At 43.8% G+C, this 24,576-nt stretch overlaps 1 protein-coding gene across 2 annotated transcripts in view; it reads left to right on the top strand.

The window, feature by feature from the left end:
- The window catches only part of LOC142584253 (thiopurine S-methyltransferase-like), a 33,625-nt gene extending 11,262 nt beyond the window's left edge, over positions 1–22,363 (top strand). The window contains exons 3-8 of one of the 2 annotated variants that reach the window (XM_075694398.1): positions 354–483; positions 3,060–3,112; positions 5,997–6,071; positions 9,022–9,113; positions 15,279–15,323; positions 22,099–22,363. In XM_075694398.1, coding sequence (XP_075550513.1) covers positions 354–483; positions 3,060–3,112; positions 5,997–6,071; positions 9,022–9,113; positions 15,279–15,323; positions 22,099–22,217 — 514 coding nt within the window. In that variant the 3' untranslated portion in view covers positions 22,218–22,363. The remainder of the gene's footprint in view (positions 1–353; positions 484–3,059; positions 3,113–5,996; positions 6,072–9,021; positions 9,114–15,278; positions 15,324–22,098) is intronic. The other variant, XM_075694399.1, reaches the window with a different exon arrangement.
- Positions 22,364–24,576: the final 2,213 nt, after the last annotated feature.

Here is a 24,576-nt window from a genome sequence, read left to right as displayed (position 1 = left end):
ACAATGATAAGTCGAGTCATGCTCCCATCTTAAAATTTTCAATGAGAGAAAGCTTAGTAAGTGCTAAAAGCAGAAATATAATAAGTGGTAAATTTCACAAAGAACGGCTGTGGCTCTATTTGCTTCCACATAGTAAATGTTACCTAAAGTAAAAAATTCGACACAATCTGTCTCGGAAAGCAATCATATATGGCTATAAATACAGTTAAATTCTAAGAAATTCAAGAACGCCTGAACAGGAAAAAAATGCAGGGCTTGGTCTAAAATCAAGCGGCTATTCTTGGGGCATCATCTCTATCTTTTAGACTGCTATTGTTTGTCTTGTTTCTCATTTTATCTTGTTTCCGTTACAGGTTTTATGACCTAGGGCACACCGTCATTGGTGTGGAATTCGTGGAAGAGTGTGTGCGCAGCTATTTCCCCGAGAATGGGCTGAAATTGGAAGAGGCAACTTGTCCCATTATTAACTGCAAAATACTCAGGGTAGGGAATTTTTTTGAACGAATAAGTTTCACATACACCATTTACGAAATTGCAGGAAACATGATCAGTTGACGTATTGAGTGGTGAACTGAAGCACACGCTTTGTTGTCTCAGAATTCATCTGTATTCCACTGGAGCCAGTTTACAGTGGAGTGCACCATGAGTCTAGTTACATTTTTGATAAGCAAAGTGCCCACGGTAAAGGTAAAGCAGCTTTTTTTTGAAATACAAAAAGTACACATGGACTAGTCATATTGAGGCTCTCGGTTTGTATCAACTTTAATTATTTGCGGGAGAACATTACGGTTCTTGTATATTTTTTCTCAGAGAAAGGCGTCTGAGAAAAGAAATGATAGGGTGAACGTCTGAAGAAACGCTATCATAGGGAGTACAGCAAGCAAGTACAATCCGCTTTACATACTGTAAAGCACTAATGCGTTGTTGCCACAACGTTTTCCACTAGATTTCGAGGGCTTCATATTCCACATGGACTATACATACGTTTGTAAATTGACGTCTACGAACGAAGCTGTTCTCCAGTTATTGCAAGTGATATTAAGAAAATTCACTAATTCCCTTCTTGAGCTTGGGTTGAGACTCTGTCTAAAAGTCAACGGTGCAGCCTTTTCCGTGCTACATTGTCAACTACCATCGCTTACTGGAATTAATAATGGATGTCAATTAGTGAAACCTGTCATAAGTAAGCAATGTGGAATTGCTGAAGACGAGAGTCAAAAAGTTCATACGTTTGTTGCCACATGCTGAATGCGTGGCGGAGGAGCTCTACAGACACTTTTCTCATTCACTGTATCACTTAGGTATGAAGTGACACAGTGACATTTGCTTCCTTCGGCAGGAAGCGAATGCACAAGTCGGGAACTCGACAAGGAAGCGATGAGCAGGTACTCGCTTCTTTTTGTCGCGGGAGCGCAGTGTACACCTAACTCGAACTCAGCAGCAAACGTTAGACGGCGCTGCCTTACTCTGCAGAGTCCCGGTGGTGCCCTCTAGGCAAGGCTGCTCAACTCTGTACATAGGAAAGACAGGACAGTGTCATAATGACGCCTTAGTAAAGCGTAATATGAATGTGACAGTGTAGCCTGACGATCAACTCTGTTTTCACTGTCATGAATGCGGTAGTGCTCCTTTGATGATTGCGTGCATCTGTTCAGACCGAATGATCAAATTGAGCCCCAGGCTATCAGTGTGGTCAAATCTGCGTAAGTACCCCTTCTATCGACCTGTAAAATAAAGGAACGGGCTTTTTGGAAAGCACACTTTCATGTATTGATCAGGTTTGGCCCTAGCATGTATGGTGTATAAAACTTTTTGTCCTCTAGGAATGAATTGTTGCAGTTGGCGCATTTGTTGTCAACGTCTCTGGCACCTTCCGATGACGATAAATATGTTACCCAAGAAATAAGGCAGATCATGTTACTGGATTAGTTATGTCGGAAAGTTTGCATAAAATGGTCTCACGAAAGTTTTTGCACACATCACGCAGAAATGTCTCGAGTAGTCCTACTGCGCTCTGCTTCATGATTTCGGCGACGCACAACTGCCGGCGGAGGTAGTCATCAAACATAGACATGACTTAATTTCGCACCACATGAAGGCGAAGCAGTTATTGTGTTTTTGCGCTCCAATTGACTAAGTGAACGTTTAGTGCGGCTGTTAATTTCTTTGTCTCTCCTCTTGCATATTTCTACCCATATTTTTGAAAAAACACGTGCAGGGGAGCATATCGGAAACTTGTGTCTGGTTAAACTCTATTTCTCTCCTCTTTGTCTGTCTCTGACTCGCATGACAAACATATTGTGAAGTTTAAAATATTGAATGTATCTCAGGAAATTAAATCACAATATTGTCGCGGCTGCAAATGTAAACAGTCAAAAACAAAAATAACTGCAATCGTACTTCACCAGAAGCATTGTCTGAGAGACCATCACTGTGGCTGCAGGCTTACTTGGTTGTTAAAGTTTGCCTAACCGAGGCTTGTGGAAGGGAGGGAACAGTAACGCACAAGAAAATGACAAACAATTATCCATATTTACAACGCACGTAACACTCAATAACGCGGCACTATAACTATTGTCAATGTAGAACCTCTTCGGCACACTAAGGCAGTGAGCATTTTGTGAATGATCCATGGTACAGTTACTAGATAGGCCAGCGAAAATGGTTGACACGAAAATTCGCGCGTTAACGTGAAGCAGCGCCTAAGCAATAAATAAGACCTTTATTGTCAAATAAAGTTCAAGTGCGGTGTTCTACGAGCTTTTGCATGAACGTGTCCTTCCAGTAATGACACTTCAGTACTGAAGTCGTATATGATTATCATACTACACAGTCCACAACGTTTGCCATTGAAGAAAAAGAAAGTGCGAACTTGTTTTGCCAATGCATCCAAAATGCACGTGACCTGTTGTGAAAGGTAGTGATTTTGCGGAAAATATTAGTGGTATTGATGTGCTTGTGTGTCACTGAGTTGGTGAACGTAATTCGAATGGCCAGAGCAAAAGTATCACGTAGGATGACACAACCTTACACGTTTTTTTTTCTTCTTTTTTGTGTAGACCGCGGATCATCGGCTGCAAGTGTTTATCTGCGACATTTTTGAATTTAAAAGGTAAATTACACATTGCATTTGTCGATAATCGCTGTTCTTCGTTAATATACTGGCAGCGTTGGTGATATGTTTTTAAAGAAGTGCAAAAATATATTGTTCTTACGATGTGGGTCCTCTCGTTGTTACGATAAAAATACCGTCGCTGTTTCACTGAGAAAATAAAGAAATTCCTTTTGAGTATTTGCCCTACGAAGGAAAGGCTCGACTATACTCTAAATATTACTGCTATTTGAACACTAGTTCAAACACAGTAAACTTCATTTATGTAGAAAATAAGGATGGAATATTATCGATAAGTGACCTTTTCAAGGAAAATAACGAACAAGTATATTTTTTATGAGACAATGTTCCATGCCCGCTTGTCAATTGCTGGCGTGGTTTTCTGTTTTTGTTTTCTTTGCATAAAGACACACTCTTGGAGATAAACGACTGAGCGACTACATTCGAGGGTCCTCTTTTAGAAAACCAAAGCACTGTGGAAGCCTGTTTCCATTTTCCTCACAATAATAATCAAAGGACACGTGGAATGATATCAGTGGTATTGATTTCAAGGAATATAAGTGGCTTTGTTTGCTGTGTACGTTAGATAACGTAGAAAATAATTTTTAAAGTGTCTGCCGGTGTGACAGGATATTTTCTGCGACTGTTGGCTTTGAACGTACGAATTTCTATCCGAAGCCTTAAAAATATGTACTAGCTTTTGACAAATGATTTCAAGAGAAATAGTGCGATAAAATAATTTACCCATTAGCTTGCATTCTTAGATTAGCTACAGTGAACCAAAAAAGATATCTGTAGTGACACAGGCCCTTGTTACACAAAAGCAAAACACAAGGATTAGGCGTTCTCTTGCTACTCGTGTTCTCGAGTTACGAAAGGAATGGCGCGGCATTTGACGATCTCTGTATTGTGTGGATGATTTTCTTAAAACAGCGCATCAAGTAAATCTAAGAGCCCGCAAAAGTCGATAGGTTTATGGGCACTTCATAATAGTGATTAAGACTCTCCAACTTGATCACTATGAACGTTGGTGATAAATTTGAGTTTCTTGTGCAAAGTCGAGCATTTAGGTGTAGAAAGGCCTGAGAAACCTGTAATAACAAAATTTTGATGAAAAGCGTGCGTCAAAAAAAACTAATCGCATACTCATATTTACAATACAGCTATAGTAACAGCAACAAGGAGAGAACACTACTATCGATGCCCAGAGCGTCTGATTTACTTAGGCCATATGTGCAAATGGCATATAAACAAACGGTACAGCAAATAAACAATCAACTTTATGTCTTTACACTTCGCCCGAAGAAAACAAAAAAAAATATTAAGCTGGAGAATCATAATGCTGAAGCTGAGCCAGCTCACATTGGAGCTCAGAAAATGTTTAGCGAAAGCGTTTTACCACTTGTTCATAATTTGTGCCTCATTTCATTAATTTGCGCAAAATAGGGTGTTTTTACATGGAAACACTCATTTCAGTGGCAGAAGTGTGGTGCTTTCCTGCTGACTGCTGAAATTTCTTATTTGACCGCCTAACACAAGCGTAGCCGCTTCACTAAATGAACGTAAACAGGGGAGGGCCAGAAGGAACTTTGCGTGCTTAGGCACTCCTCACTGTAACAGTATATTAGATAAAATATTAAATTTTTTGACATGCGGAATGCCTTTTCGTAATTTTTTCCCGTTGCTCACGTAGGTCCGTGCTTTTAGTATCATTGGCATGTACACAAATCTTTTAGGTGGCAGAAATACGTGTCATTGATGTCTGCCTGTGGGTACCTCGATGGCAGCTTACCGAAGACTTTCCCGTGTGACGTTTTGCCTTTCACGTGCTAATTATCGGCATAATGCGTTCTGGAAAGTCTGGGCGGAGCGAGATACGTCCACGATGCTGTGGAAAATCTGTATGAGGTCATTTTGATTCATATGCCCTGGAAGCTGAATCCCTTTATTAGTATTTCATTTTCATCTTGAAGGGGCGGCGCACGACAGAGTACTTACAGTACTCTAATGAAGTACTCTTACAGTACTCTTACAGTACTCTAATGAAGTACTCTACAGAGTACTTCATTTTCAATTTCATTTACCTTAGAAGAGCAGTGCCTTGGAATTAGACGGCAACAGATTGCATCATTCGTAATTTAGCTGCTCGAGATTTCTGAGAAACTACTCCGCTATTTACATTACGGTCCTGTCGTGGGCAATTTGCACTACGCCGGGAAAGTAAAAAGAATAACTTTACGGTAGAGAAATGTTTGGTGTAGTTATTATGGATGTAGCAAATTTCTCGGACTACTCCGACAACTCCAGCGAATTTCTGCCGAAGAAAAGTATATATGCTCAACGTAGAAGTTTTGGAAAAAAAATCTTGCCTTTGATAGTCCTCTCGACGGGTTTTATGATACAGATATGCGAAATTTCTTACAGGTTACCGAAAGGCAATCATAAGTGAAAGCACTTCCGGGGCAAGTTGATCAGTTCTTTGCTAAGCTAAATATATAAACACCCTCTATATTGTACAAAATACTCTGCTGAAGGACTGATCAACATATTTAACAAGAAGATTGAAAATCATTGTGAAATGTAATAAAGGTCACCTTCCTTATGCCGCCGAGTAAGGAAAAAAGACAGGACTCAACCTGAAAACCGGCATTTCCCATATACAGACAAAAAACGTATCTTCATCACCCTGTGCAGGATCCGGAAACATCAAGAAAAATAAAAAAAAGCGCTCCAGAGTAAACAGTTCTGGTTGGGCAGTCACTTGTGCAATTAAATAATGATTTAAACGGCAGATAAACAGTGGCTACGCAAATTCAATAAATCGAGAAGCAGGGTGTAATACGTTTGTTTTTCGTTCAGTCTTTTGCATTTACCTTTTTTGCAGGGACTGTATTGAACCTGTGGACATCGTTTGGGACAGGTCTGGATTTACAGCCGTGAGACTCGAGGACCGTGCCAGGTAAAAATAAAGAAATTATTTTATTCGTACTCCTATGTGCGAAGAACTATGGCATTTTGCAGAAACAAAATACTTTGGAACATCTGCACAAGCTATTTGTTTGCGAGCAAGTCACATATTGAAGTGCAGATTTACAACACGAACCACCTATAAGTACGCCAGATTCAACGGTAAATCCCTTTTTGTAGTTATCATTTTTCGTAGATTACCTGGTGCACGAACATATTTTCGAAGATGTGCCAACAGGCAGTCAGCAACTCGCCTTACAAGTTGCGGTCGTCCTTATATTTGTAATAACGGTGGTGTGGAGCAGTTGAATCAGAACTTCTTTCGATTAAGGATCGTAAAACGAAGTGGCATACTATTAGCGCATATATGCTTTTGCCAGTTTATCATCATTGTCTGAAAGAGAGGCAGAAGGCAATTACTGAGACGTAATTATGGTAATTAATTTAGACCAGGAAAAAACACTACACTACGAGAAAGGGTTACACGATTGGCCCTAATTCAAGATGTCGAGGCAGTTATTCCAATTAGGACCAATCACAAGGCGCTTTTTGTTCAAAAAAGTTCAATAGTGGAATTTTAGTTTTTCTTCCTCCAGATATTACCTCCAACTAGTTTAAATTATAGGCGGATGTGATAAACCTAACACCGAAGAAAATGTTAAATTTCGGTACCCTGACAAGCTTTAGGAATTTCAAATGCCCCATTTTTTAAACTTGTAGAATATTCTCTATTTTGATCAGGCTGTTTCTACATCATTTTGCAACGCTAATGAGGACATTGCTTTGCGGAAACATTTGCATATGTGCGCTTGGAGTTCTAAGTGAGCTGGAGGGAGTGGGCGCAAATAGAGAGGTAATGTCACTTGCAAACACAATACTATGGCATACATAGCTGGGAGTTTCTCCTCTTTAACTGATCCTAACCCCTGCAGCATCGGTCAATGCGTCAAGGAAAGAAGAAATTTACGAATTAAGGAAAAAGAATGTTTGCAGTGAAGGCAACCTGTGTTGTAGCCATCTCACCAGTGTAGAAGGCAAGTTGCTTCTCCACACAATGTTCACGTTAGTCATCACGCCGTTCATTGTTGTCATCACGCCGTCGTCGTCGTCGACAACAGCCCAGTTAAGAGAAACACAGGACATATTGCGTTTCAAGGAGGTACACGGCGCCAGGCGATGCATGTAATCACGAATGCGAGATTGAACATCCACATGTCGTCGTTGCCATGCCGTCATGGCCATTAAGTCGTCGTAATTCTAGCGTCATCAGTCTGACGTGGTCATTCTATTGTCGTAATGCCATTGTGGTCACTACGACATCGTTATTCTGGCAGATTGATTCCAATGATGTCAAGTCATTGTCCTCATGTCTTTGTCGTCCCAGCGTCCTCGTTATTTCGTCACCGTCGTTGCATTGTGGTCGTTTCAAACGTTCGTCATCCCGTTATCGTCATGCCTTCGTTGTCACAAACCAGTCGTAATTTCAACATCGTCATAACAATGGAATCATTTTAACACCGCAATCTACTGTCGTCATTTCATCCTCGTCATTGGAACTCCTTCATTCCGTTCACCACACAGTCGTCGTTATCCTAGGGTCATCCTAAATTGACATTATTTCAGTATAAGCATCACTTTGTGGACTCGCTGTCATCGTCCTATCTTCGTTGACACTGCAGCATCGTCATCGTCTTCATGCCGTTGTTGTCGTCGACTTCATTTTATCGTAGTAGCATTGTTATGATTGCATTGTAGTAATGCGGTCGTCTTCATGCCTTCGTTATGGTTTTATTGCCAATTTATCGTTGCGATTATCATCGTTGTGATGGCGTTGTCGTGATTTCAACCCAATTACAGCTTTTTTGTCATGACATTATCGCCGTACTGTTGTAAATATTTTAGTTTCATCATCATGTAATAACCTTCGTAATACCCTTCACTCTGTCCTGGTCATGTCATTGTCATGCCAATATTATTATTCTTGCAGCCACATCGCGTTTACTTTACAACGTAGTCGTTACACCGTCGTGGTCACTCCAGCTTCGTCATTCTAACATCGTCATAACACAGTCGTTACATCCACGTCATCATCATTCGGTCGTCCTGATGCCGCTGCCCTTCCTTAAATTGAATCTTCATTCTGCCATAGTGGTTACAGAGTCGTCATGCCCATGTCTTCATGCCATCACAAGCCCATTTTTTCTTGTGTCGTCGTCATACATTAATCTTTATGCTATCGCGGTAATTCCTTTGGCGACACGCCTGGCATTTGCATGATTAAGTGCAACCAGATTAGCCTAGCACTGAGGCTGAATAGCGTGAATAAGACAAGGACACGAGGAATCAAATACCACAGACAAGCGCTGACTGCCAACTGGAAGTTTATTTGAAATTCTCCAAGCGCTTGTCTGTGGTATTTCTTTCCTTGTGTCCTTGTCTTATTTGCGCTCTTCAATCTCGGTTCTAAATATGAACCAACGAGCCCTCAACAAGATATTACTAATGCAGTTTATGCTAAGCAAGGCAGTTGCCAGTAATAACGTGTCCAACTGGGTTGTGGAAGATGTACTTGCCAATTATTCCTGATCAGAATGAGTATTCTTCAAAAAACGCATAAAAAGATTTGCTGAACACTATTCGCACTGCGCAGTCGGATCTTCAGACTTTTTAGTCAGCTAAAAGTTTTACGCATGCCTAATTGCGACGCGGCTGGAACGCTCATCATAACTCAAGACGCCAATTGAGAAATGCTTGCCTTTGTAGTTCTGCTCCAGTTGCTGGAACAATATTTTTGTGGTGTCTAAATATTCTAAGGACACTTTCGTGACATGTTTAGTGGTGTTCAGAAGGAAAGTGGTATCACCACCTCTTTCTAGAGCTCTGTTATGTTATTCAGAGTGGAAAGTTATGTTTATAGTTGCCTAACTAATATTTCACAATAGATATGCTGCGGTAGTGAAGAAACTGCTGGCCCCTGACTTCTCATACGGCATGTGGACGGTCACTTATGATTCGCACGGTACTGCTGACATGAGTGAGTCTTCTTGTTCTCTTATTCATTGTTCTTTTAAGTGCAGTTCTTATGCGCGCGTGCCGGCCTTGAGCGTCGGCGTGCCTCGGCTTTGTCGTACTTCGTAACCGAGCGAACGAGCACAACGAAATATGAAAGTGAAGGCAGAGCGTGGCAAGATAAAAACGAAGAGAGAGCGAGGAGGAAACTGGAGGAGGAAGCTACAGTGAAAGTGTTAGGCAGAAAAGCGGAAGAGGAGCAAATGGTAGGGGGCCTGGGCATGCGCTTTGTTGCCGGCTACGACGGAAGTGGTAGCCGCGTCGGCGATCTGATTTTCGCTTTTGAGGGTTGGGGGGCAGGCTGGCACGAGGGGGCGAGGACTATGCTCGAGCGCGGCTTCAGCTACTGGAGTCAGTTGACGGTAACAGTGTGTGTCACGGAGGTAAGTGATCCTGGAAGGGGCGATAGCAACCAGTAAGGCTCAACGTGAAACTCCCAAGGGTATTGTCGCCGTTGATACTGGTGTTACGATTTCTTCGCAAAAAAGTGCCGCTCGCGTCGTTGGGGGAACGGAAGTGCGCGAAGAAACGTATAGTGCCGCGCAAGATGGGCTGTGGGGCGATGATGCCTACGTTGTGGCGCCAGAGTAACACGCGTCGTCTAAAAGGAAACAAAGTGCTGCATGAGGGGAGACTTGTCTGGGACGGCTGCTGTGTATCACGCCCACTTGTCACCCACGCGCTACATCTCGCGATCTCCTGATTACTGAGGCAGTAACGCCATACTTCCCTCCGATTGTAATGTGCTGACATCGTTATCTTCCTAATGTAAACCGTGTACCTATATAGTCATGATACAAAATATTGTTACGTTGCATACGTTACGTGTACAGATGTATTTACAATATTTACAAGAGAGACAACGACGCATAAACATTATGGCTGTCGAGACCGATTGAACGTCCACGCATCAAATCTCCTTCTGACTGGCGGCTCATTGGTTGCGCCGTAACACAATCCCGCCTGTAAAGGCGCCATCTCGGCACTAATGATAAGGGAGGTGAACTCGCTGCAAAATTAGGCTTATGCTGGAACACAAGCGCAACGTCCGTGGGGACGCGCGAGTCCAGCGAAGCGATCTCGTAGTTCACGCCGCCAAGCTGAAGCAATATCATGTTGTGGTCTGTGTAGCGTGGCAGCAGATTTTCAGGCAAGCCTACGCGGCGACATGGTGTCCATAGGAGGACAACGGAGCCAGGAGAAATTGAACGCCCCGATGTCCGCTGACGTACATGATCCTCTGCGCAGCCTGAAACTCAGTGAGCTAAGAGCAGGCAATCAGGCATGCCGTGCGAGCCCGAGCGAAGACGTCTTAAGCATATTCAGTGGAGGTTTTCGTCGAGGAAGGAAGCAGTATGTCAAAGGGCAAAGAAGGGTGGCGGCAAAACAGAAGGTCAAAGGGTCAAAATCCAGGGATTTCTTGACGGGACGAATTACAGGTGAAGGTCATGAAAGGTAATGCACTGCCCCAATCACTGTGGTTGACCGAAACCTGCACAGACAACGTTACAGTCAATGTGCGATTGAACCCTTCCGTCCGTCTGTTTGTCTGAGGGTGGTAGGTGGTGAAAAGCTTGTGCTCGGCAGAACAGGAGTGAAGTAGGTTTTCAACTATTCGGGGCAAGAAGGTGCGGCCGCAATCAGTGAGAGGCCGCCGGGGTGCGCCATCATGGAGGATGACATCATGTACAAGTAAATCTGCCACCTCAGCTGCACAGCTTTGCGCAAAGCTTGCGTGATCAGACGCGACAACAACCCACTTTACTTCCGAGAAGATTGAGACCGGCGCGAAATAATGGCTCTCAGGGCACGTTGATGGGGTGAAGGCGTCCAGCGGGCAGCACAGCAGATTTCTTCCGACACTGACAGAGCGCACAGGCTGCAACGTAGCGGTGCGCAGAACGGTACAAGCCGGGCCAGTCGAAGTCAAGGTGCATGCGGTCGCAAGTACGCGAAACGCCGAGGTGGCCTGCAGTAGGGGCGTCATGCAACTGCTCGCGAACTGATGTCTGGAGATGCCGTGGTACAACGAGTAAAAATTTCGATGCTTCAGGGCGTAGGCTGCGACGGTAAAGAACGTTGTCGCCCAGCAGAAACATGCCTAGCGTGGCCTCCGAATATCCAGAATTGAGACCATCGATGCGAACACGTAAGCTGTCATCACGCCGTTATTCAATGCGAATGTCATGCCGGTCAGAAATGGCCTGGGCGCAAGCGTAGGTGTCATGCATATCATAAATGTATTGAGCACGATCAACAGGATGACGGTATAGTCAGCGCCCTTGTGCAAGCGGCCTAACATGTATATAAAATGAATATTCTTCGAGCCATAGTGCCGTAGTATCAATATCGATTCCACCTCCGCACGTAAAATTGTCTTCTTCTGACTGGCATCACTCTTCGTTGCGCCGTGACAATATTGCCACGCGAAATGAAAACAGGTATATAGCTGCGCTCAAACTTGGCATTAGGTAGTACCGCGATCCTCGGCGATTTTTTTTTTACTTCGAGCATTAAAAATCGCTACAAGATTTACTTGGATCACGTCCATGCCGATGAGCTATTTGTCCAGGCGGACATGAGCTGCGACAAAAGAACAATGTGATCCATTTCTTAGATTTCTTCTCAGTTGCAAAGTATACTGCACATGCTTATGATGAAAAGCTGAAGCGAATTGTCATATTAGACTATTTCCGTGTTTTCTACATTTCATAGTGGCCATGTAGACTTAAACAGCTGGCGTCAAATTAATGATTCAATATATTTGCCTACGTGCACGGCCCCGAGAAGCATGGATCGTGGTGCAGCCCTTTTGCGATATAGCGAAGTGACGTGAAATAAGCTTCACCGTACCTGTCTGTTAAAGCAACCTATCTCGCCCCTGCTTCCAAAGTGACTATGCGTCTAATCACGAGTTGCGCAAACCGCCAATCGTAATCAACTTCTGGGTAGACGGAATTGCGATGGCAGCATTACATTAGGCCGAAACTTTAGCTTAAGGCGGAACTGAGCGGAGAACAGTGCTTCGCGGGGCCACGTATGTACTCAGGTAAACTGAGCGAATTGTTTGACGCCAGTTATTTTGGTGTACACGACCGTTTCCGGCCTGCATGTAGGAACCACGACTTACTGAACTCCAGACCTGCACAAATGTCCTTTGCCAGGCGCGCCTGGTCTAGATAAACTGTTTTGTCGCTGGGACAGAACGTGTGGGCAGAGAGGCGCTAATTATAACCTGTTCGCTGTTGTCTGCTTCCGCGATGTGTTACATCGCTCATGCTGCCATTTCTACAAGCATAATGCGTGTAAACTGGTTGTGAAAGAATAAACCCACAAATAAAACAAACAACATTTGGGAGCAATTGGATTTTGCGTGGTGGGATAACAGGAAGAGGATAGGTGCGAAAAAGGTAAACAACCAGCACTGATGGCCACTGCCATGCTACACGGCATAAGTTTCCCTTTCGTAGCCTCCGACGAGAACGGATATAAAGGATCCATAGATAAACTAGTTTTTTTTAGTTTATTGCAGATAGCCTACTTTCAAAGATGCCATTAAGATTTACGTCTGTGTGCCCTAATGAAAGGCTAAGGATCTGGTAAAAGCTTTCGCAAGTCATTCCTGCGCCCAATGTGTGCAAGAAATTGATCAAGTTTTTCAAGGAAAGGTGAACATACTTTTTTTGTAAGTATTGTTTGAGCTTTAGGTTGGCTGAAAGCATGCAAAAGTGACCCCAGTCCTTTAAAACGTGCTGCACGGCAGGCCTTCTGTCACAGTTCTCTTTCCAAACTGCAAGGCTGGCTTTTTTGCATGCTAATACAGCAGCGAAAGATACGCACGCACTTAATATGTGCAGTTCTGTTTTTGACAAACAAGACATAAGGTAAGTGGTAATCGTTCTGGAGTCGAACGTTACAGTGCTTTCCAATTTCCAAAACGCGCAGAAGCGAATTTTACAAGGTAAACAACGAAATAGCTGTGAAGTTCACGAACTACACCATAAACGATGTGACTTAATGTGCAAAATTTGTAATGTTTATTACTGCGTGAAGAAGGCTGTATGAGCGGCAATTTAATGCAATTTCAGCGAGCAACGGACTGTACACAGCGGCATTTCTCATGCTGGGCCGTCAACATTTAGAGCAAAGTGACTGATCAAAGCCTCGTGACATCACTGTGACTGTGTTCGCAAAAAACATCAACTAAGCGTGCAGTTCGTTACAACACAAGAGCCGCCGTTTTAATTGGAACGCCACCCTAGTCAACCATCAAGTAGCAAACGAACCAGTCGTGAAAGCGAAACCAACGGCCAACGGTTGAACGGTAGTAGGCCCAACAGTTACAATAGAAGCTGGACATATAATGTGCAGGTCTTGACTTCCAGTAGGTGGTGGTGGTAACACAGAACCAGATTTTCATGAAAATTCCCCAGAATTTCCCATTTGAATATGTGCCTTAAAGCTTGTAACTAAGACGGTATTTATGTATGTAGGTGCATTAGGGAATGGAATATCTTCTTTTTCATTTGTGAATGCATCCGCGCCGGTAGGTTATTAATCGGTGATGTCGTATTGCTAGTAAGCTTTGTACGTTCTAAAAGTATTTGGTAAAAAAGGAAACGCATACACTGTGTGGTGTTTCTTCACGCCGCTAGCTTTTTGTAGCAGCTTTTCAAAACGGCGTCCCGTATTTTAAATTGTGCTCGGGGATAAACACGAATCAAATGCCGTTTTGTTCGTGTCTAGCAGTAATGTTGCTTAATTTTGTAATTCGTTTTCCAAATTGTTTTGTTAAGATAATAAATACTAAGCTGCTTCAAGAACCCTCCAAATAGACATGGGAAATAAAGCAACAAAAAGAAGATACATGAAGGGAAATTTCAGCAAAGTTGGCTGCTCCAGAGACATGTACCAGTTTGCAATCGAAGCAATTGAGTAAATGAGAGGCAATGGCGATGCTACGATCTTCCGTCTACATTAACTAGTTCCGTTGTCAAATTAAACCTCGCAGAAATTTAAAAAAATTAAGGTGGGGACTGCGAAACAGTGAAGCTAAACTCGAAAATTCTGTACTTTGTTAGTAATTTCTTACTTGTTTATACAAATGTATTCCACAGGGTGATTATTTTTAAGTTTTACAGATTTTCTTATGGTAGCCTGCGGTTGATGGTATAATTCTTGTTCTTGAGCTGGATTATTTGAACAGGCGAACATTATTAGCACGAGAAATCGAAACTTATGTAAGCTATTTAAGAAAATCAGCTAATTAAGTTTTTAGTTAATTACTTTACGGCACATATTGCAGTTTTAAAAGCGTAGACGGTGTACTTGCTGGACGTATCTACTTAAAATAATTTTCAGGATGACGCCTATTTCGACACATTTACCGAAGTGTGAAATGAAATACATGGGCATTCCAGTTACTTTTGGGCTTCAAAGTATAATATAGTGTGTTGTTAAAAAAGCAACTGGAACAACAGTGAATTTTTATGGCAAGTTTGATGGCGCATATCTCCAACCTGGCGTCATTCAAGGAAATTCATTCCAGAAAGCAATATGTGCCATGAATTATTTCAAAAGTAATTAGTGTCATTTTGTTTATTAGTTGAATGTATGTTAGTATTTCTTGTTGAAGAAATGTACGCCTCTCTCAATAATCCAGACCAATGAGTAAATTTATGGCAGCTGGAGAAGGCGATATTTCAAAATTCCAGCAAATATTAAGGTTATCAATCTGTAGGTAAAGTGCGTCAGCAATTAAATCATTGGTATTCATAAATAATGAAATATTTTTCCCGCTTTTGCACGTTCTTTGCATGGATTTAAAAGGACCAAAAGTGAGAGTAAAATAATTTTTGGCAGCTACCTGTCATTTACTAGGAATGCAAGAATCGCTATGTTTTGTGCTACATGGCAAAATATGTGTCACACATGAGCTTGAATGTTAACCGGATAACACCAATAGCCCAACGCCAATATGTGCAGCTCACTCACCGCTTACATGGATAAAATTGTTGTGACAGCTTTCAGCAAAAAAGGTGTCAGTTGCTTTTCTTACCTTACCATTGCAACGTGCTCTGATGGAAGGCCTCACAAGCCCGTCATAATGCGTAACACATTTGCTTCCCAGTTGGGCCTCGAAGCGCCGGAGAGTCTGCCATCCGGGAATGTTTCGGTGAGGACCATGCTAAATCACGCACCTTGCTGCATTTCATATTTGCGCACTAACTTAGTATTTTACTGACTTTGCAATGGGGCCGCAAGCCTGACTTTTTGAGGAACGGACTACCTTAATAAGCTCGTCAATCACATTGCGTTGCTATAAATTGCCATGCTTATCTACTTGCGCTGCAATATCAATGTGGTTTCTTGCGCTGCAATAGCGATGTGGTTTTCTAGATCTTAAGATTTACTCCGACGGCTCATCTGAGACATAGAACATTTTCCCATGCTTTGATAATACCTTGAACAATGCATTGTTAGGATCCTGATCTGGTTAAAGATATTTTGGATTTGTCGCCAACCAAGACAGAAAAGTTGATATTTGAATATGAAGGGATATGCCTTTTAACACAGGATTAATGTGCTGCTTGGCATAAGCGACTTTGTCTATGACCTTGAAATGGCATCTTCAGGTCTTATTATTTTTATACTTGTAAATGCAGTTTTAATGGAATATTATTATTTACTATCAAAAGCTCGTAGCTGAAATACAACAAACGTTCTTAAAACAATTTTTCTGGGGCTGCATGGTCATTATTTTGGCAATGTAGTGGCCACAAGTAAAGGGAGAGCTTCTAAAATCTTGTTCTCTGTTACCTGAGAAATGGGCTAACGAAAGTATGAAATGGCTTTCCCCCAGTAAATACACAACTTCGTGTATTCCTGTCTCATGCCCAGCGATTAGGCTTTCAGAATTTCAAAATTTTTGCTCAAAAGGCAGGAAGCACTGTGGTAAAATTCTGTTGCTGGTTCTTGCATCACCCAGTACAACTGGTTGTAGGACTTTACTAAAAAGTCACTCCTCTAGATTTCTTATTAGGCAATTCGATTCGCTTCAGCTTTAGGATCAAGAGAAACCGTAAGCCGCCATCCGGATGAGCTGTATCTACATAAGGTAACCTTGCAGAATTTTAGTTTTATTACGGTAGACTCCGAAAACACTCTCAGAAGAGCCGATGTAAACCCGTCCTTCTTAAAAATTAATTTTTAAACGCTCTTTTGATGAATAAAATCTTCCACAATGAAACGCTGCCCGTAAACACATTCTCGAAGAGTTTTTTTCCGCCTAAGTAGTTCCAACAAGTAGTGTAGAAATAGCACGCTTAGCGGCGGAAACTTCGGAGTAATGAAAGTGAACTTTGGCGGCCATGCTTTTGTGCGCTGCAAGCTCCTGAAGCGGTTGAATTAGCCGGAAAAACCTCATTATCACTATGTTTTGCATGTCTTCTACTGCAACCAGAGTTGTGTCACCGCGCTGATGATAACAATGTTGGCTATAAGCCGCGCATCATAACAATGTGCTTTTGCATCGCCTCCCGTTAGTGTTTGTATCTTTGTATTTGTCGTACTTGTCCGATGAATTGAACAAATAAGTTCCTGTTTTTTTCAATTCGCTCACTTGACATTCGCTTGCAGCATCAGTTGACGCAGTGCCTGGTGTCAGCACGTTTTATTTATTTGTTTTTTTAATTCAATAAATCGCAGGCCAGGATTGCTTGCCCAAGCAGGAGGTTAACGACGGATAAAGAGTGGCACGATGTACCGTGCTCGCCAGCTAGGGAAACACGATACTTGGAGGACGTGGCGGCCGGCGCTCGTTGCGCAACTTCTGAGCGCTCGTGAAGGTCAGCTGGTGCACTGTGGTATATGCTAGATGGCGAAGTGGGTTGGTGACGCGTTAAGGCTGCGTCCGGCCAACGGTCGTTGGGTCTGTGTTCGGAGGTGGCGCTGCCGCAGCACTGTAAGGTGTGGTTTCTACACCACGCTTGCCTGCTGCGCCGCTCCAACTGCACGTGTCGGGGCCGTACATTCGCGATAGGTTGTTCGTGCGAGTGCGACAAAGGATTTTATTTGGCGTTTTGTCGACCTACCAGCGTGGCGTAATGCTTTGAAACGGAGTGAATGTGCTGGCAGCATATTGCCTGCTCAGGAAAACGAGAAGAATTGGCGCTGAGAGCCATCTAAAGAAAGAGCGGGAAACAAAAGAAAACGCAGGAGAAAGAAATTACAAGAGACTGCGAGCATTTTGAGCATTCAGTATATTACACACAGTTTTTTAGCTCGGGAGTCTATAGATAGTAGAATACTTCAATATACCGATTCGTTGGCCATGGCAGCCAGCATCCGTGTACAGGCAGGTCTTTGAACAGGCAGGCTGCTCAGTCGGAGGCTATAGGATTGCGCTGCTGAGCTCGAGGCTCGCCTCCCCACTTCTCCAAATGAAGCTGTGACTCGTAAGTTTATTGGAAATATAGAGCGAGAAATTGTACCCTTCTCATGATAGAGCATTTTAGATGCACACGGTATTTCAGCTTACCTTGTGTATACTTCATTGAGCACATTGCAACATTATTGAAAGGGAACTGTTGCACAGTGTATTAATTTGCACCACGTTTTCGAGGCAAGCGCTTTGTTGTAGTTTCATGGCCTTACGGTTCTATGAGATTTTTAATTGTATCTTAGCAATCATTTACTCCATGAGAAATGTGAAATACACTTGAGAATTGTGAGCTATTCAATAAACAGGGCTTGGTGGGCAAGATTTCAGCCAGTTTATTGTACTCTCGTTCATGTCTTTGTGGACGTAACGACACGCCATACAGCATCATAGGTAGATCCGTCTCTTTCACGTAAAACTGTGCGATACATTCATCCATTCACCAAACGACTCCGCAGAACTGATGCCGGAAAATTGATGCGGTCATATGATGTTGCCTTGGTCTACGTTACTATGAATAAGTTGTCAATAAAGTGCCGGTGAAGAATAAAGGGAAGAAATTAGTTGTTCACGAGATGACCGTTTTCGGCGGCGTAAAATCGGCCTAGAGGTTAGCAAGCTGCACAACACGCTCGAGCAGCACAAGACTTCTGCTCGAGCACCTTATTGATGCAGCAATATCGACCACCGAACACACTGATACTCATGTGCGTGCTCCGTAAATCAAATCCTGTCATACGCAGCCAACGCTTTCATTGTGTGCCACTGCATTCGGAATTATTGCTCGCATATCACGCCATTATAAGAACGTATCAGTTGCAAACATTTCTTCGTTTTCACAGATTCGAAGACGAACACTTTCAGCGAGTGCCCAGCAGCAGACACTGCTCCGTCAGCGTCTGGGGAGCCACACCACAGAACGGGTTCGGAACCTTGCTGCGACTGGAAGGTCGTTTCAATGCTTCCTCATACAGTGATCTCTTAGACAACAGTCTGCTCCCCCACGTCTTCGAAGGGGCGTTTTCGGACGGCTTCTTTTGCTACCAGAAGGACAGGAGCCCTGTCCATATGAAAATATTGGTGACTAGTTTATGGAGCAATGAGGCATCATGGTGCTGGAGACGCCAGTGCAAGGTGTGGACATAAATATAAAGAAAATGTCTGGTGTGTCCCAAAGCCTCGTCTCGTCGATCACTTCACAAAGCCTCGGTCAATGAAGCGTGCACCGACCGTCGTGGAGGCCAAGCGCAATCGTCTGGAGCACATCGATCTCAGCATCCGCCAATTCAACAGCCTGCACGCCAGATGGTGGCCGTCGTGGCTGCTGGAGGCGACATGACGAAGCACTAGCATAATACAAGGCCAAAGCCAAGTGGGCCGAAGTAGCGTGCATGAAGCCATGAGGGAGGGAAACCTATTTTTTTGCGGGCTACATTTGGAGCAAGCTCTTAGGCGCACGTTCCTGCGCCGAGCGTTCGCACCATCCGACGGCGTTGGCGTAACCAAGTGAAAGAGAGCGGCGAAGAACGAAAGCGAACGCTGAGCGCAGCGGGAGAGAAAAGGCGATAGCGCAGGAGTAATGTGCAGTTAAACCCTGATGAGGAAAGCGGAGGAGGAGCAGAGGGGAGCTAGACCATTCTTGTACAGTGTAAGGAGACGGCCTGCGCATGCGCAGAATTGCCAGCCGCCACGTGGGCGATTTCATCTGCACTTTCGAGGGCGGGGGCAGGCTGCCGTGAGGTGGGGCGGCCTACGCTTATTCTCGGTGCGAGCTGCTGAGACCAGTCCACGGTACCAGCTGTGTGACAGGGATCAGTGTTGCTGCAAAGATCGATGGTGAGGGGCTACGTGCAAGGCTCGATGTAACGCCCCTATGGCTGTTGTCGCTGCTGGCACTTGTGGCAAGACACCGCCGCGACGAAGGGCCGCACTCGTCGTTAGCGGACCTAGAACCTAAGAAAAGCGTAGTGCCACGCAAGACGGGCTGTGCGACGACAATGGGACATGATATGGCTCCAAAGTAGCGTGCATCGTCTCAATGGAAACAAAGCACCCACTGCTTGAGTCGAGGCATGTCTGCGGCGGCTGCTGTGACTCGTAGCTACGCCTCACCCACGCGCTGCCTCTCGCAGTATGTTGATTAGCGCGGAAAGCGCGCTACGCTTAGAACGTGCTGTACGAGACATTGTGCGAGCCATCCAATATATCACGAAATTAAAACACGTGTAGAGCTGCACTAAAATTCCGAGATTTTAAGAATAACAGTAAATATTCTTATTCTTTGTTCGATAATTCACCTTCGTGTTTTATTGTGATAGCAATTACATGGAGACTCCAGGTGCATTTCTGGCGTCGGCGTCGCCGTGAGGTTTATATGCGAATGAAATCTTCCGCGTGTGAGCCGGCGAATGCGGTTCAATCTAATGTGCACGAGGGAAGAACGCGGGCGGGAAGCGTGCCTTCTCCTGTCGTGCGCGAGGCAGGGAGTTCAGGCAAGGGAGGAGGGGCGTTCTTCTCCGCCGGCTGCTAGGGTGCCTCGATGTCCTCCTCGCCGGCAGCTTCCCTACAGAGTGGAGAAAACTGCGGCGTCTCTAGGGCGTGTGCCTCGCGAATAGCGCACGCCCTAGTAGAAGCCTTTGGCGGATGCTGTAGGGGCCTGTTGCCGACGCTCATCGGTCTTGTAAGCGATTTGCGACGTGGGCAAAGTACGCGCCCGCGCAGGCCTCATCTTCAAAGCGATATGCAGTGTTTCCAGAGTTCTTGTAGGTGGCGCTTCGTATGCGCTCTGCTTTCGACATTTCGTTCGCGGTGGAGCGACAAATGGTCCAAGATCGATTCGGGTGCTGCTCCCGTGATTCCTCACTCCAGCATTTGTACCGCGGGTTTCCACCCACATCGAGCAAGATGTGTACATGTTTACCTGTGCACGCGTGGCACCATGCTTGTTAATTTAGTTAAAACACGTTGGCGGGCTAGTTGATTGGGATCCATGATAGAATGTGTTAGCGCGAATGAACAAGGACGTAGAAGGAAGCTGACAGAAAAACACAGCGCTTTCTCCGTGTGTATTCTTCTTCCTACGTTCTCGTTCATTTCTGGTTAACATCCCCGCCTTGTCTCTTTATTTCCTCATCTTCCTCCACGTCCTCATTTCGTCACTCTTACATATTGTACGATTGGTAATTTAGTAAATAAGCGAACGCTTACAAATTGATGCGTCACTGAAACTACTATCCTAACTTCGTACAGCTATCCACTAATTTGCTATCACAATCGGTGCTTTGCCTTTCAGGCGAAACTGAGGATTTTTTAGAGAGCGCACAGTAGGCCGCAAGCACTTTGGCCCTGCTCCGCAACCTTGAGCCATTCTAGCACATGGCAAAGGAATACTCATTCAAGTGTTGCAAAACGCGTGGTGTCACATCCTGCCACCACATTAGCACGGTGCCGAAACCATAGAGTGTCGTCAAATAATTGCTAGAGGGAACTCTGCCGCCATTATCTGCGGCAGCTGATATCGGGACAGTCCAGCCAGCGTGCAAGTTATGAAAAGTTGATGGAAGTGCCTAAACTTCGTCCTTCTGTCTTCAAATGAATTCGTTACTATGTAAGCTCGTAATTTCCAACAAAATTAACATAGTAAAGCTTTCTTACGGCAGGACTCCATCACATGGCCTGGAGTACGGAAGCCCGATATTGAAACCATTATGCCATGGACGCTTGCATGAAGAAGCGGCATACGAGTAGAATGCCCTTATCAATTCCTCGCGGGCACGTGAGTGCGTTGAGACGGTTGGAGTGTTTCGATGTGGAGAACTCGACAGGTTGAATCAGCGCAACTTGTAGCAATTGCTTGTGTCAGCTGAGTATTCTGCTCTTGGAAAATATGCGCTGCTCTGAATTTTATTAAAATGAAGGCAGATAAAGCGCATAATAAACAAACCCACAGGAGCGTCTGAATCAACAAGCACGAAGAACAGACAAATCCATTTACTTTCCATCATTCCCGTGGTAGCTGAACAACCGCAGCGCCGGAAAACTTATTATTGAAGTAATTATTGCTTGAAATTCTATGGCAGAAATCACGGCTTGAAGCGCTGCGGCGGCGCCGCCACGAAACAGCCCGAACGCCTGTTGGCCGGATGCAGCCTCCACGCGTCACCAACCGTCTCGCCCTCGAATGTATGCCACAATGCACCAGTGCACTTTGAAGAGTGCCCACCGGTGGCGCAACAAGCGCAGGTGGCCACGCGCTCCGCTATCCCGTTTCATTTGCTGACCACTGTACACCATTAGTTAGAGCTTGTTCTATGTTGTCCCAAGTTAGACTTAAGTTTAGTTTACTGCGTGTATACGTTTACCCATACTTTTATATAAACATGCCTACTTAAACTCACATGTTGCATCAAATAAAGTAGGACAGTAGTGCTAATAGGCTTCATTATAATCGATTTACAGAAACTGCTAGATGAATTTCAAGAAGGCTAATACTGTTTCACTGTTTCTGCAGGGGATACGGCCGCGAAGATTGCACTGGTGGATAGTCACGTTGAAGAGAGGACAGGGTCCACGCAGGGATGCGCACCATACACTTTCTGTCTGTGGCACATGACCCCGCGAGCGCCGTGAAAGCGTAGAGTATTTTTGACATAGAATCTGTTTTGCCACAATTGCAGTGCTCATACAGCACCGTGTTTTGAGAAATATTGTCCGCATGCTGTGTACGGTGAGGGATGGAAAATTTGGCCAAAAAATAAACGCTATTTTGGTATTTCGGTAAATTTCGGCTGACCATAGCAGTAAACGAGTGCATGCTACTTGTTCCAGGAAACATTGTGGAAAGCAATGTAGGCTAAAAGCTGAACGGAAAGCTTGAATGGGCCTATAAACTCTAGAAGGCTGTTATGTTGTATCTGGCACCAACGTACACAGTAAGAAAAGAGGAATAATGCAATGAAGGCTTCAGAATGAGAAGGCCGAACGGTAATTAGGAAATGATAATATATCTCAGAAGGAATATTTTTTTCAACTTCGCAGTGAACTTTCAGCAGAAATTCGAACAATACCAATATTATGCGAACGGTGCAAGCAACACAATGATCAGGCAAGCAATTTCTAACCTTAAACGCTTAGAGCTATATGTATAATAGCATTTATTGTTATACAACGAGTATAACAAGAGCTCAGGTACAAAATAACAGCACATATAACATAAAAAAAGAAGAATGGTGAGGTAAACAGCGCAATACAAGCAGTATGCCAACTCAGAAAAACTATATCTACATCTAACACTCGTATATAAAGAAGAACATTCCATTTTATACAAATAATAGCGATCATTCGGGTGCCTTTTTAGCATAACATTAGACCCTAATACAAAACGACACTGGTACTGCATAGAGGCTAGCGAAAAATAATTGTAAATTATCAAGTGGATTTTAATTTCTTAAATAGTTTGGTGTACACTTAGGGTCGTAACTGCTTAACGTGGCGAGGCGATTAGTTTAAAGAGTGCAGAATTTATCATGGTCATCATCAGCCTATTTCATGTGAACTACAGGACGAAGGCCTGTTCCTGCGATGACTGGTGGTATCTCTACTGAATCAAACGCCTTTTCGTAATCTTTGAAAGTCATAGAAACAGGTTGATTATACTCTGTGGATTTCTCGATCACCTTATTAATGACATCGATGTTACCCATTGTAGAGTATCCCTTCCTGAAGTGAGCCTGTTCCCATGGTTGACTTAAGTCCATTGTTGCCTTTATTCTGTTGGAGATTATTTTGGTAAATATTTTATACAGTACTGGGAGTAAGCTAATGGGCCTATAATTTTTCAATTCTTTAACGTCTCTCTTTTTGTGGATTAGTTTAATGTTTGCATTCTTCAAGTTTTTTGGGGCCCTTGCAGTCGACAGACACTTCGTATATAGAGTCGCCAGTTTTTCCAAGCATTATGTCTTCCCCATCTTTGATTAAATCGACTGTTATTCTACCTTCTCCAGCCGCTCTTCCTGGTTTCGTGTCTTGCAAGGCTTTAACTTCATCGCTAGTTATAGAAGGAGTCCCTGCATCTTTTCATTGCTACTTCGAATCGAGGTATCGTGGCTGCTCTGGGTGCTGCACAGGTCTTTATAGAATTCCTCCGCTGCTTTTACTATATGTTCGAAATTGCTGATGATATTACCCTGCTTTGAGTGCATACATCTCGGCTTGTTTTATGCGAAGTTTTCTTCTGACAGATTTCACGCTGCGTCCATTTTTTACTGTTTTCTCGGTCTTTCTTATGCTAAAACTTGAGATATCCCTTTGCTTTCTCCTTTTTGATCAGTTTTGATAGTATTGCGAATTCTATCTGGTCTCTTTAGTTGGACACTTTCGTTCTTCGTCGTTTCTTTATTAGGTCATTCGTTACTTGGTAGAGCATACCTACTGGTTGCTTTGGTACATTACCGCCCACTTCAACTGCTGCGTCTGAAGCCAGCATGTTTACGGTTTCCTTAATTACCTGTATGGTATTTCCATGTCTCTGTTCTAAGGCTGCTTATTTTTTGGCAAGTACCAGCATGAATTCGTCTGCTTTTACCCCTACTGAGTCTAGGTTGGCCTATTTCTTTTTCACCAATAATGCTCTTCTTTTCATCATATTCAGGTGAATCCTAGACCTGACTATCCTATGATCACTGCAATTTACCCTTCATAAGACATCTACATCCTGCACTGGGCTGGGATTGCCAGAAAGTATGAAATCTATTTTGTTTCTTGCTTCACAATTAGGGCTTTTCGACGTCGCTTTTCTGTTGCTACGGTTCCCGAAGAAGGTGTTCATTATTCGCACCTTATTCCTTTCTGCCAATTCTACCAGCATCTCTCCTCTAGCGTTCGTTGAATCGATGCCGTAGTTGCAAATTGCTTGTTCACCGGCCTGCTTTTCCTCCACTTTTGCATCGGAGTCGACCATGACTATAGTATACTGAGTTTCAACTTT

This window comes from Dermacentor variabilis, chromosome 6 (genome assembly GCF_050947875.1).
Source record: "Dermacentor variabilis isolate Ectoservices chromosome 6, ASM5094787v1, whole genome shotgun sequence".
In the NCBI taxonomy this organism is placed as follows: Eukaryota; Metazoa; Arthropoda; class Arachnida; order Ixodida; family Ixodidae; genus Dermacentor; species Dermacentor variabilis.
This window is presented reverse-complemented; position numbering and strand designations above follow the sequence as displayed.